The 16,115-nt window shown below is 45.4% G+C and overlaps 1 protein-coding gene across 7 annotated transcripts in view; it reads right to left on the bottom strand.

Moving 5' to 3' along the window:
* Nucleotides 1-16,115, bottom strand: part of RANBP3 (RAN binding protein 3) — a 1,483,781-nt gene that overhangs the window by 753,035 nt on the left and 714,631 nt on the right. For 4 of the 7 annotated variants that reach the window (XR_011303967.1, XM_069649581.1, XM_069649578.1 and 1 more), the window contains one exon: nucleotides 3,668-3,787. The exons of 2 other annotated variants lie outside the window; for them this stretch is intronic. Coding sequence is in view for 4 of the 5 variants with exons in the window: in XM_069649581.1 (XP_069505682.1) it covers nucleotides 3,668-3,787 (120 nt within the window). In the remaining variant the exon portion in view is untranslated. The remainder of the gene's footprint in view (nucleotides 1-3,667; nucleotides 3,788-16,115) is intronic. One more of the 7 variants, XM_069649579.1, reaches the window with a different exon arrangement.

Below are 16,115 nucleotides of genomic sequence, written 5' to 3'. Positions count from 1 at the left end.
CTTCAGTGCAGTAACACAGGGAAGTCTTCCAGACTTCCCATGGTTTAAATACCTTCTCTCTGGCATCAACTACCGTTTCCCAGAGCAGTAAAGTGAAATTGAATTTACTTAGCATTGTACTTGCTAGACCCAGCACACCCTATCTTACAATAGAGTGCTGGAGTGGTTACGTAGTATCCCCTGTGTCCAAATGCTCATGTAACATTTTTAGGTTACCCTTTCCTGAGTTGACTGGCTGGTTGCAGTTGTTTAAATACCATGGTTTGCATTTACTGCGACTGTTCGCGGACCCGGTAACGTTAACCGCGGGAGCCATCTTTTTCAAAATGGCATCTAGCCATCTTTGCAAAAATGGTGCCCGGTCTCCTTTTTTCGCTAGGTCTTTGTGGGAAGGTCCTTCTAGAGAGTTTCTCTGCGTGTCAAACCATGTTTGGTCTCTTTGTTCATTCGCCTTTGGCAGGCTTCAGGAGTGAGAGCCACTTCTGGCTCCAGAGTGTCTAGGGTAGAAAGGAAGTGAGGGAGGTGCCCGAAACTCCATGTGCTTAGTCTCCTAGGAGACCCAAAGGCACTCTGTGGTGATTGGCTGGCTGTCCGTCCGGCAAGGACAGCCACCCTGCTGGGTGAGTGACAGCTAGGCTGGAATGAATGGGAGAGAACTGAATAAAAGGCAAGTCTTTTGGCTTGGAAGGCAGAGTCGACCAATGGACGAAGGGACCGAAGAAGAGCTTTAAGAGGACAGCTGCGGCAACTCCTGGACCGTTGGTTTGCCCGGTGAAGCCCTGCTGCAGGTCCGAATCACCATTTTCGCATTGACAGAGAAGCCCCTGCAAGGACGACTTCTCCCTTTGAATTGGTGGGACCAATGAACTCCAAAGTAAGCCACCTGGACACCCAATCTCAGAGCTGGTTGAATTTCCTCAGAGTTGCTGCAAGAACCATATAGCCAGGGAGAGGGACACTAGATTGTGTGCATTACTTTTAAGCTGGCCTAAAGCTTTTGGAAGATCCTCCGGACTCCCACGAAGCAGGACTGACCAAGCCTGAGCCCCCTCAGCAGAGTCCTGGACCCCAGAAGCAAGGCAGTCCACCTTGACAGCCAGGAACCGCGCTTATTGGTACTTGCTGTACCGCAATGAGCTGAAACGCGAAACAGCCACTGAATGTAAAGTTTACAGGTTGCCAGCTTTGACAGTGCAGGAGCCCCCCCCCCCCAATCTCCTCCCTCTTGTCCACACTGAGGCACAGCAACAGTGAGATCTGCGGAGCTGCACAGGGAGAGAAGTCTTCAGCTGCATCTTTTTTTCTTTACCAAGGTACTGTAAAGCAAGTCTAAGAATTTACCTCTTACTGTGGAAGTGCTTGTAACTTCTGCAACTCACAAATCTAATCAGCTTGTGGCCCTACATTTGATTCTTCTTTTTATCAAAGACTCTTAAGAACTTGTGCAAAGACTTTTCCATTTACTTACCTGAAGTGCTGCAGCCTATACAAAGACTTTGGCCTATTGACTTTGGCTTAGTCTATTGAATTGAATGACCCTTTCAAGTGGCATCTGAAAGTATTTCCCATGCTTATGAATATTTGTAATTTCTTGTGTTCTAATAACCTTTGCCTTTTACTTACTTTTTAAGAGCATTCTGAATGCCAACAGTAAGATATTAATGTCCCCAGCACCCTTGTTACTGAAGTCACCTGTGGGTGTAGGTTGTCTCTGTGGGCTATCCCAAAAGGGTCTTGTCTGATTCAGAAACTCAGAGTGTACAGTATTGAAGTATATTTGTGTTACTATTCTATTGCACCCTTCTAAAGAAGGCTTTATAACTGACTGATAAATTAGTAATTGTTTATGAAAGGAACCTTGAGTGTAAGAGCTTAATTGAATACCTGTGAATCTTTGTGCAACTCCACTACTGCTCACATTTCCCCTCTTGAGATAATCCTGGCAGCTCAACACGCTACCAAAACTGTGTAGTACAAGTTTATATCAAAGGTTTGACTCCCTATACCTGTAGGCATAGTTGCTTGTAGTAGTTCCAGAGGGTACTGCATTCAAACTTTGCCTAACACTCTGGCTAAAATCCTTAATGACAGAAACAACGGAAACGTCCGATAACACCATTTGAGAGTACCACAAGGATCATCACTCTCACCACTACTTTTCAGCATCTACATGACCCCCCCCCCTAATTAACCTCAAATAAAGACACAGCCTCACCTACTAAAGCAATGCAGACGGCGCACACATCTACAAAATTAACACGAGCGAAGAACAAAACCCAACCCTTACCAACCGCCTCACAGAAAATATATCATTGGATGAGCACCAACAGCCTCAAACGCAATCCGGACAAACCAGAAATCATGATTGCGCCCAATGACCCGTCGATTAATCAACACATTCCATGGTCTACGGAACTGGGAAACCCACCAGAACCGTCCAAAGTGGTCAGAAATCTTGTAATATTAATGGACAATGAACCAATACTCGAAACGCAAGTCAGCGCAGTAGTAAGGATATGCTTCTTCCACCTACACAAAATCAAGAGGACACGCCCCTTCAACTTCCCACACAGAACACTCAACCTCAAGATCATCTCTCATGTCAAGAATACACATCAACAGCATCTCTCTAGGAAAGCCAGAATACATAACTTATGAAAAAGCTACAAAGAATGCAGAAACCAACAGCAATGCTACTTCTCAGACTCACTAAGAAAGAGCACAACACACCAGCACTGAGAACACTACATTGGCTACCGGTCAAAAAGCACATTTTCTTCAAATCATTGCGTAACAAAATCCACAGCCAATGAGCATAATTCATACGGGGAAAAGCATAATCTCTACAAACCAAAACGACATTTAGGGCCAGCAATGACATTCTCCTCGAAACAAAACAATACACAAAGGCAAAATTCGGGGATCAGCATCGTCATGCACAGCGGCAAAACTTTGGAACTCGCTCCCAAAGGAAATACGAACAGACGATTACCTAAAGTTCATAAGATTGTTAAAAACATGGCTCTTTCACCAAGCTAAATAGTAAACATCGAAGGAAAACCAACAAAAACCAGATTCCCCGAAACAGGGCCATGCAAAGAAATATAGCATCCTACCGCAAATCACAGAATAATACTAACTCAATGGATCAACCTAACCTGCAGAAAAGGAATCGGAAGACGGCCAACCAACCCTACTAAAAACCCTCTAATACTCTGCATTCCCACCCTCAAACACTAGACAAACTAGACAACTGTTGCAAGGGGAACAAAAAAAAAAAAATCACACACTGCAAACTACAGACTCTCTACTGACACTCCACAACAGCCAACAAGTCACTAACCAATCGCACACAAACCACTGATGTATAATCATGCACCAATCTTCATAACGTCGACCAAGTAAAAACAAACTAGCACATAGTGACCTTTTTTTCCCTAACTGAAGTTACCAACGCTCTTTTCCCTCTCAGTCCCACTAATTAATCCCCTCAAACCCCCTCCCTTTTAAGATCTACCAGAGTGCCTAAAGAACATGAAAATGACAGCGGTGCACAGTATAAATCACAACAACATATCTAATTTCTGACTGACGAACTAGAGGCAGAAATAAAAGGATGCTAGATTTGTGATAAAACATGAACATTTTGATTAAGCCATTTACATACTTTTACTCGGTCTCTTACGTTGCGCCCAAAAATAAAGTCCTCCTGAACACTTTCTTCATTCTTCTCAGAGTTCACATCACCCCTACTACAGCTAGAATCACAATTCTGAGACTCATCAGCCTAAAAATAAAAAAAGAAGTTATGAAAAACAAAAAAATAAAGGGTCCAATTTCTCCAATAAAATGTGAGGCTTTGGTGGGACCTAATGATACTTTAACAACTAATGAAACTAGTGATGAAAAGATAGCAATCATGGAAGAAACAAAACTCACAATAAGAGAAGTATCTGCACCGACAGGAAAGTTCTCTACAGTGTGGCATGGTTGGGGGATGTGAAATCATCCGCCCTAAGGCTTAATGGGTTTGAAACCAAAAGGAATGCCCAAACCTATGGTAGCAGCTGTGTTACGATATTCAGGCTTTACTGAAGAGGTGGGGGGTTGATTGTAAAGAGCTGATAATGGCCACAGTTATGCCCATAGAATACTTTACAAAGTTACACAGAAAAGTATGGATTACTACAACATTAAACATAGAATCTCCATTAAGTTATTATATGTACTTTGGGATAAACATAACCTAGAAATAACAGTGTATGCATACAAAATTAATATCAACCAAGTCCCTCCTAAATTACATGCGTTGCCGACTACCTGGTGATGGGCCAAAGGGGTGTGAAGAAAAAGGGATCTTACACAGAATGGAATACATTGTCATATTAAGGACATCGCAGGAGAAAAAGCCTTATACCTTACACCATACCTTGCACCAACCAAAGAACCTAGATACTCCAATGACGCCAACATTTCCAGACGGATAAAAAAAAACTGAACGGAACAAAAGAAAAGGGGACCCAAGAAGAGAATGGGATGACGCCAACCCCCTTACTCCCTACATCACAAGAACAGATGGGAACTATTGATACCCACATCAAATGCAAAAGATGAAGAAACAATAGAAGTCAGCAAACCAATTAAAATCTCACAGACCGATTCAACGACGAAGCCGCCTTCATAGAACCTCTACTGCTGGAGGCAACATCAAAGCACCCCAACTGAACACCCACAAACCAAAACCGGGAACAAAAAATAAACCAAATGACACCAAAAAGATCCACTCCAATCATCAACGCAAGATCAATGTCCAAACATGCCACCGAAATCTATGACCTCCTAAGAGACGGAGACATCACCATCCTTTTCGTAACCGAAACATGGCTAGATGACAACTACAAGATCACCCTCAATAACTGCCTGCCCGACACCTTCAAGTGCATCCAAGTAAACAGGAAAAATAAAAAAGAGGTGGTGGACTGGCAATCATCCACAAGGAACACCTGGAAATTAAAGCGCAAGACCTGTTAAACACCAACAAAAGTGAATCCCTAATCATACATCAACAAATTCCAGAACAAACATGAAATTCATACTGATATAAAGACCACCAACGAACGATGCAGCCTTCAAAGACAACTTCATAGCTGCAATCACCAACCTAGCTATCGAGCGTAACCAACTGATTATCCTCAAAGACTTCAACATCTGGTTCGATGAAGAAAACACAACCACACAAAAATCTTTTACCAGCCAACTAACAATGGAACTACATCAGCTGGTCAGAGGAGCAACCCACACGGCAGGGCATACACTAGATGCAGTCTTCGCCAACAAAACTAATTACCACAGCACCACCGATTCAGATCCTCTGGAGCAACCAGCTCATCATCCCCTTTGAAATCACACTGCCGTCCCCAATGACCAAGAAACAAGAAATAATACCTATCATGAAAGGAAACTAGAGAATCATAAAAAAAAAACTCCAACTTAACGGAAGGAACGGCTTGAGATCACCAAACCACAAACCACCATGGGCGAAGCGGACCTAAAAACAAAAATAGATATACTTCACAACTGGATCACCAAAACAACCAGCGAGAACGCAAAAGAAAAATCTTTCAGTCCATCCTGCAAAAGAGCAACGGCAAAATGGTTCACCCCACTACTAGGCCATGAAAAGGAAAAAACGAATACTAGAACTAAAACGGAGGATCAATAAAGACTGTGGAAAAGAAATTCAAACTTCAACATACCGTTTCACACAAAAAGGAATACAAACATCAAAAAGGAAATACTACAACAGAATTATCAAAGCCCCAAACACCCAAAAAGAACTGTTTAAAATCATAAACAAAATAAAAAACCCACCCAGCTGCGGCAACACTCCAATACCATCGAAGAAATGATGCAGTGAGCTTGCAGACCACTTCGAAAATAAAATCATGACCATCCAAAAGACCATACAAAACAGACTATGCAACCACAACACTGAAGACACTGACCGATGCAAGGAACACCAGAACAAACTCCGAAACCTCCGAAATATCAGAGGAGACTTTCATCAAACTCGTAAATCAAAGCAACTAATCGGGCTCCACCTGACATCTACAAATCAATCCTCACACAAGGAACACCAACGGAATACTACAGGAACGTCCGCAACCAATCAATCACAACAGGTAGAGTTCCTCAAGCCTTCAAATCAGACCACATCAAACTACTCCTCAAGTATACAACAGGAAAAACAGAGGACCTCTCCAACTATAGACCCATGTCCAACATCCCCTATGGCGCTAAACTCCTGGAAACACACATAGAATAAACCAAGAATTCATAGAAGACCACCTACTAAACCAGGCACAAGTAGGCTTCAGACCGATGAGGAACAGAAACTGCACTTATTTCAATCTGCGATGATCTAAAGGTGAAGGCAGACAAACGGCAGCACTCTGATACTTTTAGACTCTCTGTGGCATTCGACACAGTTAAAAAGAGACTGGAAGAATTTGGAATCCTTGACAATGCTGTACTCTGGATCAGATCCTTCCTAACACACAGAACAGAAACAATATGGATGAAACCTTACAAATCAAGCCCACGAGAATCGTCATGCAGAGTCCCACAAGGATCATCTTTCTCGCCACTACTATTCAACAAATACCTGTCACAGCTAGTTAAAATCGAAAGACATGGCCTCACCTGTTACAACTACGCTGACGACACACAATCTACAAAATACAAAACTCACAAGAAGACAATTCAACACTAGAGAACTGCCTTTGTGAAATATACAACTGGATGAACTTTAACTACCTGAAACTCAACCCAGGCAAAACAGAAATAACCATCACAAAAACAGGGAAGACAACCTCTACATCCCATGGCCAAATGAACTTGGTGAAACCCCAGCCTGATCATAGACTGTAAAAAACCTGGGAGTCCTGATGGACAACAAACTCACTCTAGAGCCAAAAGTAAACACCATAATCAAGAAATGTTTCTTTCTCCTGCGATCAGTTAAAAAGATCCCACCATTCCTCTCATTCACCAACAAAATAACTGCCGTCATCGTCCTCATCATGTCCAGATTAGACTATGCCAAAAGTCTATATCTAGGCATACCTGAACGACTCCAGCGGATACAAAATGCAGTGGTCAGACTGGTCCTTAAACTACCCTGAAGAGAGCACATCTGAAAATGCTACATACCCATTAAACAGCGGATCAAGTTCAAATCAATGTGCATAACCCACAGAGCAATCCACGACCAAGGTGCAGAGTTCCCGAGAAGAAAACTAAATGTACATCACACTACAAGGCCACTCAGATACAGCTGGGACGTCCATTTGGAACCCAAATCATACAACAAGAGAAAACTCTGAGAAACCCCTTTCTCACCTCGCCCCAAAAACCTGCAACGAACTACCAAACATATGGAACACAAGAGTTGACATACAATTTAGGAAACTCCTCAAATCATGGCTCTTCACCCCACAACCAGAAAGAATGCTCATAATTACATACACAGAGGAACTAGGCTGAGAGAAGAACCTATCCTGATTCCCCAAGTCATCAACCCTCATTAAATAAGGATATATGGATCTGCAAAATATCCATTTGTCAATTAAAAGACAAACCACATCGAATCATACCAAAGAACACCCACAGAACAATTGGAAAAAAGAGCAAATATGACCCAGCAATAGTACCTGTCTCAACTGGTCAACATGGGCAGCAATGGAACACCGACAGTAAATAGATAGGAAGGAGCGGGGAATGATAATATTACACCACTACCTAAGCAGGGATTATGCTGGCCCCTTGGGTGTACCAAGCTCAATAACTTAGCTGGATGCCAGCCTCACCACTTCTCCGGAAACTACATTGTCAGAAAAGGGAAGAGAAGAATATACCACCAAATGGACTACCGACAGTAAATAGATAGAAAGGAGCTGGTAAATGATAATATAACACCACTATCGAACTAGGGATAATGCTCGCCGAACCAGGGGTACTAAACCCAAAATATCTGCTAAGAAACCAGCCAAGGTATTACGGAGAAACTAGATAATCAGGAAACCAAGAGATGGTCTTCCACACACTGACGAAGTCTGCAAGCCTGACTCTCCCACCTGGGTACGCGGGTGAGGGCCCGACGTCACGGCCGGCTTAATCTTGCTTTGCCGTGGAGATGCCGCTTTGGGGACCTTGGCGACGACGGCGACCTCAAAATGATTTGTTGCAGCCCCCGTAGGCCTCCTGGGTTGAAGAGGGGGACTGTTGACGGTAGGATGAAGAGATTCCATCAATGCCTTTGGAGGGGCCTTAGGATTTACCACCGGAACTAAGTTGTCTCTGTGTCTGCCTTTATGGCCTGAAGGAACTCGTCCACAGTCTTCCCAATCAAGTTGTCCCCGTCGAAGGGCATGTTCAATACCCTCGACTGAACATCCTGGTGAAAATTTGTGGCCCTTAACCATCCACGCAGAAGACAAACGCTGTTGCCGATTTGGCGAAACCCTGTGTCGGCAATGTCCGTGGCCACGGTAATGGCATGATCCAAACCCACTTCTCACTTCTGCAGGATCTCCAACGCTTCCGCCCTCTTGTTGTCGGGAAGGAAGTCCAGGAGGGAAGCGATCTTGAACCAACGCTCCCTGTCGTTGCTGCCGACCTGATGACTCGTCCCATGGCATCCAACCTCTTCCCCCCCCCGTTGTCTGGGGGAGTAGGGGGAAGGGAGTTGGGGGGGCGGTGTGCGGTGGGGTCGATGAGGAAGAGCCAGAACACTTCTTACTAGCCGCTGCAGAAACCACCGGATCCAGTGAAGGTTGGGATCTCAAACACTTGGGTGCAGAGTCCAGCACCCTGTACTTTCTCGTATCGGGCCCTCTTCGCTGGGGCAGATGACGGATTCTTCATCAGGGAGAGTCCTACGTCCCAGATGTCGTCCAAGAGAGAAATTGAAAGCACAGTCTTCCTCTTAGCCTCGCAGCGTTGGTACAGGAAACCACCTTTCTTCCTCTCCTCGGGGACTAGTTGAAACAGTTCCGAGGCCCTGGTGATCATGCCATGGTACAAGCCCATCTCATCGGGCGGTGAGACCCTGGGCAGCGGAGACGGAAGTCCTAACACGCCGTCGTCGTCCGTGCCTGTCGTCAGAGGGGAGGGAGGCGAAGGGTGACAAGGAGGTGGAGGGTGAACTCTCCTCTTCCTGACAGGGGGGGGTTCTCCTGATGGCCCAGGTGCAGCTTGTTCTCCCGCCGGTGTAAGGGGCAGCCTCGTCCTGATCTCCAAGGACAGTGTGTAGAGCTTTGATAATGTCCACCGCAAAGTCAGCCGGGGGTGGTGGCGGTTGCTGAGGTGGCAGAGGTGTAGGGTCATTCAAATCCTCCACGCCCTGCTCCTCATAGCCAGGCTTGTCGCCACTCTCAACGTCTCCCTCATCGGGGTCCCTCCCGAAGGACCCGGCTTCGACAAACTTCTCTTCCAAAATGGTCTACAGGGTGGAAAGAAGCTCCACCTCTGAGATGTCTGTGCCCTGCAAGACTGCCATGCCCCCCCCCCTCCTGCGACCAGGGGAAGACTGCTTCAGAGAGATGACCGGCATCACCTTCTCCAGTGTCTTCTCTATGGGCTGAAAAGACTATTCCCTCCAAGCAGGCAGTGAAATTCTCGCCTTGGGGGTCATGCCCTGCAAACGCACATCTGCGGCCTTCCAGAGGGACGCCGCCACTCCTTAAATGGAAGGCTTTGCCGGGTGAATTTGGGCCTTCACGAACTTGGCCGCCTTCTTGGGGGGTTGGGGGGGTGTCAGTCAGGGCCCCGCACCCCCTTGCCCTTCTCCGATTGGCCCGTCTGGGGCTTCTCCAGAAGCTTGCCCGGGTGGTCCAACGTCCTCTTTTTAACTGAACCCGAGCCTTGGCTCGTGGTTGAAGGTGCTGGAGACACTGAGCTTGCACTGGCCGCCGGGGAGCCCGTCGCAACGGCGCAACCAGTGTCCGTGGACTCCCGGTGCTTAGCCTTATGTTGGGCCCCCGTCGCTGGAGCACCCTCAAAGGTCTTAGAAGACCGCTCAGTTTTCTTCTCGTGGCTAGGGGAGGCATGCTGCTGGGACTCACTCATAGCAGGAGCCTTGGCCTGGAGCCACTCGCAGTCATCCTCCATGTGCATTTGGTCCGAATGCAGGCCGTAGAAACACAGGGAATGCCCGTCGTCAAGGTAGATGTTCCCTAGGCCGTATCCTGGGCAAACCCTGAACAGAGGCGTTGGTTCTTCCTTTTCTGCCATGTCCACACGAAGTAGGCCTCGAAGAATTTTCTGGAATCTTCACTCGATGAAATTCCGCCCTTGAGGGGCGCTGGAAAATCCAAAGACGGGTCCCCGTAAATCGGATGATGGAGCTAATTGGCTCGATTGACAGAAAAAGATTTAGTAAACACTAGAACAAAGTGCAAAACGTAGTAAAAAGCCTAAGACCTAATCACGAGAACTCCCACCACTTGAACGTGCAGTAAAAATCTGAAGATGGCTGCCAGAGGAGGGGCTTAGGTAGAGGGCAGTCATTAGCTAGGGGCAGTATGACCCAGAGAGCAGCGATTGGTTGCTAGGAGAAAAAGTTCAGAAACAAAACAAACAGATTTTTTTCTTAACAGAGGATTCCCAGCCTGACGGGGAATAATCATGAGCATGTGAATCCATGCCAGACCCCATGCTGGAGAATACTAAGGCTTTAAAAAACATTACAAGCAGGAGTATACTAAACTTCATGTTCTTTGGCCTAAAACTCCCAGGACCGAAAGGGGACCCAGAAACAATGCCCATGTAAGGGAGGTATGCGTTTAGTTAACATTAACAGAGTTTTAGGATGGTGTAAAGAACAAATTACTTACCGATCTGTAAAGATTGTTCCTCCTTCGGATTTCTCAATTATGATATCTACCAGCGCACATGGTCTTCGGAAACCTTCTTCTGGCATCAGGGGGCTCGGTGTGGCTCAGCGTCGGCTCTGTCCGACGCCTCGATATGCAACACACCTGACATGAAATCAAGGACACTACCTATTGAGGCACTGTGACCTTAGTTCCACCCTTTACCTCTAGAACTCTGACGCAGAGAGATTGCAGAACCAAAATGTACCAAAAGACGGATTTCTAGAATCTAGCCTGGCTGACAGATTTTAGGAGACCACCCTAGTTATAGTGAACAGGGTAACTCAGAGGTTAGCCAAAACCCAATCAAGGTAAACGAGGAGAGCAGTCACGGATATTCACAGGAGGGTGCGAGTGAGTTCAGGGGGCCACATTGAGTCCATAACGTGAAGCACACAAAAATGCAATTTAGACAGGTGTTAGGGAAAATTTTCAGTTTGGTGCTAGATTCCTCCCACCTTAGAGACCCCCAGCTCTTTTGCTGAACTTTGGGACTTTGTACTTTTAATTCTATGTGTTTTCTGTGGTTCTTTTGACTTTGGAGTCTGACAAGCTCGGTAGGCATCATCTTTACATTGTGTCATACAGCACGTTCAGCGCAGTGGCACAGGGAATTCTCTTAGATTTCCCAATAGTTTAAATACCTAATCTTGGCAAAAGAGCAGTGAAGAGAAATTGACTTTAGTTACATTTTGTAACTTTTTAGACCCAGCACACACTATCTTACCATAAAGTGTTGGAGGGGTTACTTAGTATCCCCTTTTTCTAGTTTCTCATGTAACATTTTCATCTTACCCTTTCTACAATTAATGGCTGGTGGCAGGGTTTTACTTTTTACTACCATTCAGGGATGTCATGTCACCAAATTGCCAGGGGTAGTGTAAGTGACACCACATGACCCTTGACCCCCCCTGATGACATCACAGGGAGTAATGCCATTTGACCCCACCCCGAAGTGACGTCACGGAAAGCAATGGAACACGATTGCTTACCCCTTGACAAAACAGGAAATGGCATCACATAGCATTGTTTCCACTATGAAAAATATGGTTACAATATCACTAACATGATATACATTTCATACAAGAATGGATCACCATATGTATCAGCAGAAAATAACATGCTATAACTGCAACTTGCGAAAAGCGCAATACAAAGTCCGAAATGGGAGGCTTATTCTACTCTAAATGCTTTTTGTATTATTTTGTCTGTTTTGTGAATTTGAGGTGTTTAAGAACAGACTAAATCAGTGACTCACCCCGTGAAGTGTGCCTAAAATAAACCTTTAATGAGTCTAGCAATTATTGTATAGAATTCCAGAAAGACAAATTATTTGTTATTCACATTTTTTCTTATTTAGGGTCACTGCTTAAAGTGTTACACTTGTGAACCCCCCCCTTTTTATTTTAAAGAAGGCTGAACAAGAAAGCCAGCCACTCTAAAAACAGTCACATGACATTGGCCACAGCCCAGGAGCTTCAATTTGTAAAAAAATATCTTTTTTAAACGTATTTTCTTTCACTTTTTTGTTAGCAAGTGCGACCGCTAAATGACGTCCCTGCTACAATTGTGTCTTTACCGCGGGCAGCCTTAGCAGCTGCAGTAAGGCACCATGGGTGCCCATTTTGTCAAAATGGCCCCGGTTGTCTTTTTTCGCCATTTCTTGTTGGAAGAACAAGTTACTTACCAACTGTAACGTTCTTTCGATTGGATGTTCCTCCCACGTATTCCTCATTTTAGATAGATCCTTACCTTCAGCTTTGCTGCTTTGGAAATTCTTTCTCTCTCCACCAGAGGGCGCTCCACTCGAGGCGACGATGTCCCTCGGCGGCATCCGTCGAGTGTCGACGTCATCCGTAGTATAAATGCCTCGAGCGCGCCCATTGGCCTCAGTTCTGTTTTTTCATATCAGAGCCCATGTATTATAAACAAAGGCGTGCCTCTTATTGACCCAACCCTCGAAAGAATTTAGAGTGTAAACCACGTAAACTGTACTGTGGGGTAGGATGGGAGGGTCGATGAGGAATACGTGGGAGGAACATCCAATCGAAAGAACGTTACAGTTGGTAAGTAACTTGTTCTTCGAATGGATTGTGTCCTCCCACGTATTCCTCATCTTAGATGGACTCCCAAAGCAGTTTTGTATTGGAGGCAGGAGTACAGATGCCTTTTAGTCATGTACCAAATGTAGTACAGATTTGGCAAATAAACCTCCTTGAGATGTAGTTGAGTCCAAAGCATAATGTTTGATGAAAGTATTCATGGATGACCATGTGGCTGCTGCACAAATATCTTGCACAGGGACACCCCTCTTAAGTGCTGTTGAAGTTGCTATGCCCCTAGTTGAATGGGCTCTTAAGCCCTCAGGGGGATCTTTTCCGGATAGCCTATAACACTCTGTTATGGCTAAAATTATCCATCTTGATAATGTTTGTTTGGTTACGGCTAGTCCCAATTTACGGCCAGTGTATCCCACAAAAAGTTCATCACACTGACGTATCTTTGACAATCTTGAGATGTAAAAGCTTAGAGCCCTTCTGCGATCTAGCCTATGCAGTCTTTCCTCTTCCTTACATGTGTGAGGAGGAGGGTAGAACGCAGGTAGAATTATTTTCTGTGACAGATGAAAGTCAAACTATTTTTGGCAGAAAAGATGGTTTAACTCGAAGGACAACTTTATCTTTATGAAAGATATGGTGTGAGGAGGACCACTCGAAAGTGCCTGCAACTCACTTACTCTGCGGGCTGATGTCAATGCAATTAAAAGTATAGTTTTTAATGTAAGAAGCCTTATCGGACAAGAATGTAAAGGCTCAAAGGATGCACATGTCAGAAATTTAAGTACCAAATTTAAATCCCACACAGGAACTTGAAATGGTACTGGTGGAAAAACATTGTTTAAACCTTTTAGAAATTGTATTATTAAGGGTATCTTAAAATAAGATCTTTCTTCTGATGAGCGCTTGAAGATAGATGGCGCTGCTACATATCATTTTATTGTCTTAACCTGGAGCCCCATTTAGATTAGCTAAATGTAATAGAAAAGATAATACCATTGGAATGTCACATTCAAAAGGATCCACATTCTTATCCCTGCACCAGTTACTGAATTTATTCCAACGACGCCGGTACACAGATTTTGTTGCTGGCCTTCTGGCCGAAAGCAACACTTCCATATCATCCGGAAGGTCCCAATCCTTGTATCTCAACCTCTCAGAAGCCATGCGTGAAGGTCAAGTATGTTGACCTCTGGATGGAGAACGTGATCTCCCTCTTGCGAGAGAAGATCCTCTCTTTTTGGAAGACTTATTGGAGGGCAGATGGACATGTCGAGAAGGTCCGGGTACCATGTTCTCCTGGCCCAATCTTGGGCAATTAGGATCATGGTTTTCCTGAACTTTCTCAACCTCCTGATTACCTGAGGGATCACAGGGATTGGAGGGAACGCATATAGAAGAGGAATATCCCACTCTACTACAAATGCATCTCCTAGAGCTCCTCTCGGGGGAAATTCCCTTCAGCAGTACAGTTCGCACTTCCTGTTGACAATGGTCGTGAACAGATCCACTTGAGGGGTTCCCCAAAGGGCGAAGATCTCCATAAGGACTTCCTGAGCTATCTCCCACTCGTGAGCGACTGTGCTCTGCCTGCTAGGCAGTGCTAGTAGAGTGCTGCTGTGTTTTGCTCTCCTGCTAAGTGAATGTCAGATAGAGAGATCCCTTCTTGTATTGCCCAGAACCAGAGCTGCATTGCCTCTCTGTACAGTGGCAGTGACCCTACTCCTCCTCTCTTGTGGAGGTAGTACATGGCCACTGTGTTGTCCGTCATGATCAGGACATTCTTTCCCCGTACAGAGGGCAGGAAGGCCTTCAGCGCTAGACTGATCGCCCTCAGCTCCAAAAGGTTGATGTGTAGTCTGGACTCCGATGGAGACCAACGACCGCCGATTGTCAGATCGTTGGTGTGGGCTCCCCAACCAGTGAGTGAGGTGTCCGTCACTACAGTGATCTCCGGCCATGGCTGCCAAAAAGATTGTCCCTTGAGGATGTGTTCTTTGCAAACCCACCATTGTAGGTCCTGAGCTACTCTAGTTGGAACTTGTAAGAGATCTGTCATTTCCCCTGAAAATTGGGACCATTGAGTCCCAATTGAGGGCCCATTGAAGGGATCTCATCCTCAATCTGGCCTCTGACACATGAAAAATGCAGGATGCCATGAGGCCGAGCAACCTGAGAAAATCGAAGGCCAGTAGATACTGGGCATTCTGGAATTTTGTCACCATCTGCAGAATGTGTTGAGTTCTCTCTTCGGGAGGCGAGGCTTTGCCCGAACAAGTATCCAAGACTGCTCCTATAAACTGGAGCTTCTGTGATGGTATCATGTTTGACTTTTTTAAATTCAGAGAAAACCCTAGTTTGTGAAGGAAGTGGCAAGTCTTGGATAGATGATCCTGGACTTGTTCTGGAGAACGTGCCCTGATCATCCAATCGTCCAAATAGGGGTAGACATGAATCCCCCCCCCTCTTCTGAGACTCGCATCCACTACCGCCATCAACTTGGTGAAAACTCTTGGGGCGGAGGTCAACCCAAAAGGCAGAACTCGAAACTGATAGTGAGAGTTGCCAATCGCAAACCTCAGGTACTTTCTGTGCTTGAGATTGGTTGGCACATGAAAGTAAGCATCCTGAAGGTCCAATGATACCAACCAGTCTTGATGTTGGAGAGCCTGAAGGATCTGAGAAAGAGTGACCCTCTTGAACTTGTCCTTCCTGAGGAACTTGTTCAAGTTTCTCAAGTCCAAGATGGTTCTCAGTCCTCTGTCCTTCTTTGGAATGAGGAAATATGGGGAATACCAACCCTTGTTCCTCTCCGCTACAGGTACATGTTCTATTGCACCTTTCTGTAGCAGGGTTAAAACTTCCTGCAACAGGAGCGGGTCTGGATTTTTGGTAGAGTTGTATTCCGGTGGGTGATTCAGAGGTTTCTTTAGAAAAGGAAGGCAGTAACCTTGGGATACTGTTTCCAGTGCCCAAACATCTGAAGTAATGTCCCGCCAATCTTTCAGATGCTGTGAGATCCTGCCTCCCACTGGGGTCTTGTGAGTCAAAACCTCAGAGTGGTTTTGCGGCAGCTCCAGCAGCGGCTGAAAGGACAGATGCTGCTGCTGGGGCCGATCTAGCA

This window comes from Ambystoma mexicanum, chromosome 1p, assembly GCF_040938575.1.
Source record: "Ambystoma mexicanum isolate Mex_15411 chromosome 1p, UKY_AmexF1_1, whole genome shotgun sequence".
In the NCBI taxonomy this organism is placed as follows: domain Eukaryota; kingdom Metazoa; phylum Chordata; class Amphibia; order Caudata; family Ambystomatidae; genus Ambystoma; species Ambystoma mexicanum.
Note: the sequence above shows the minus strand (reverse complement) of the source record. Positions and strands in the feature narration are given on the sequence as shown.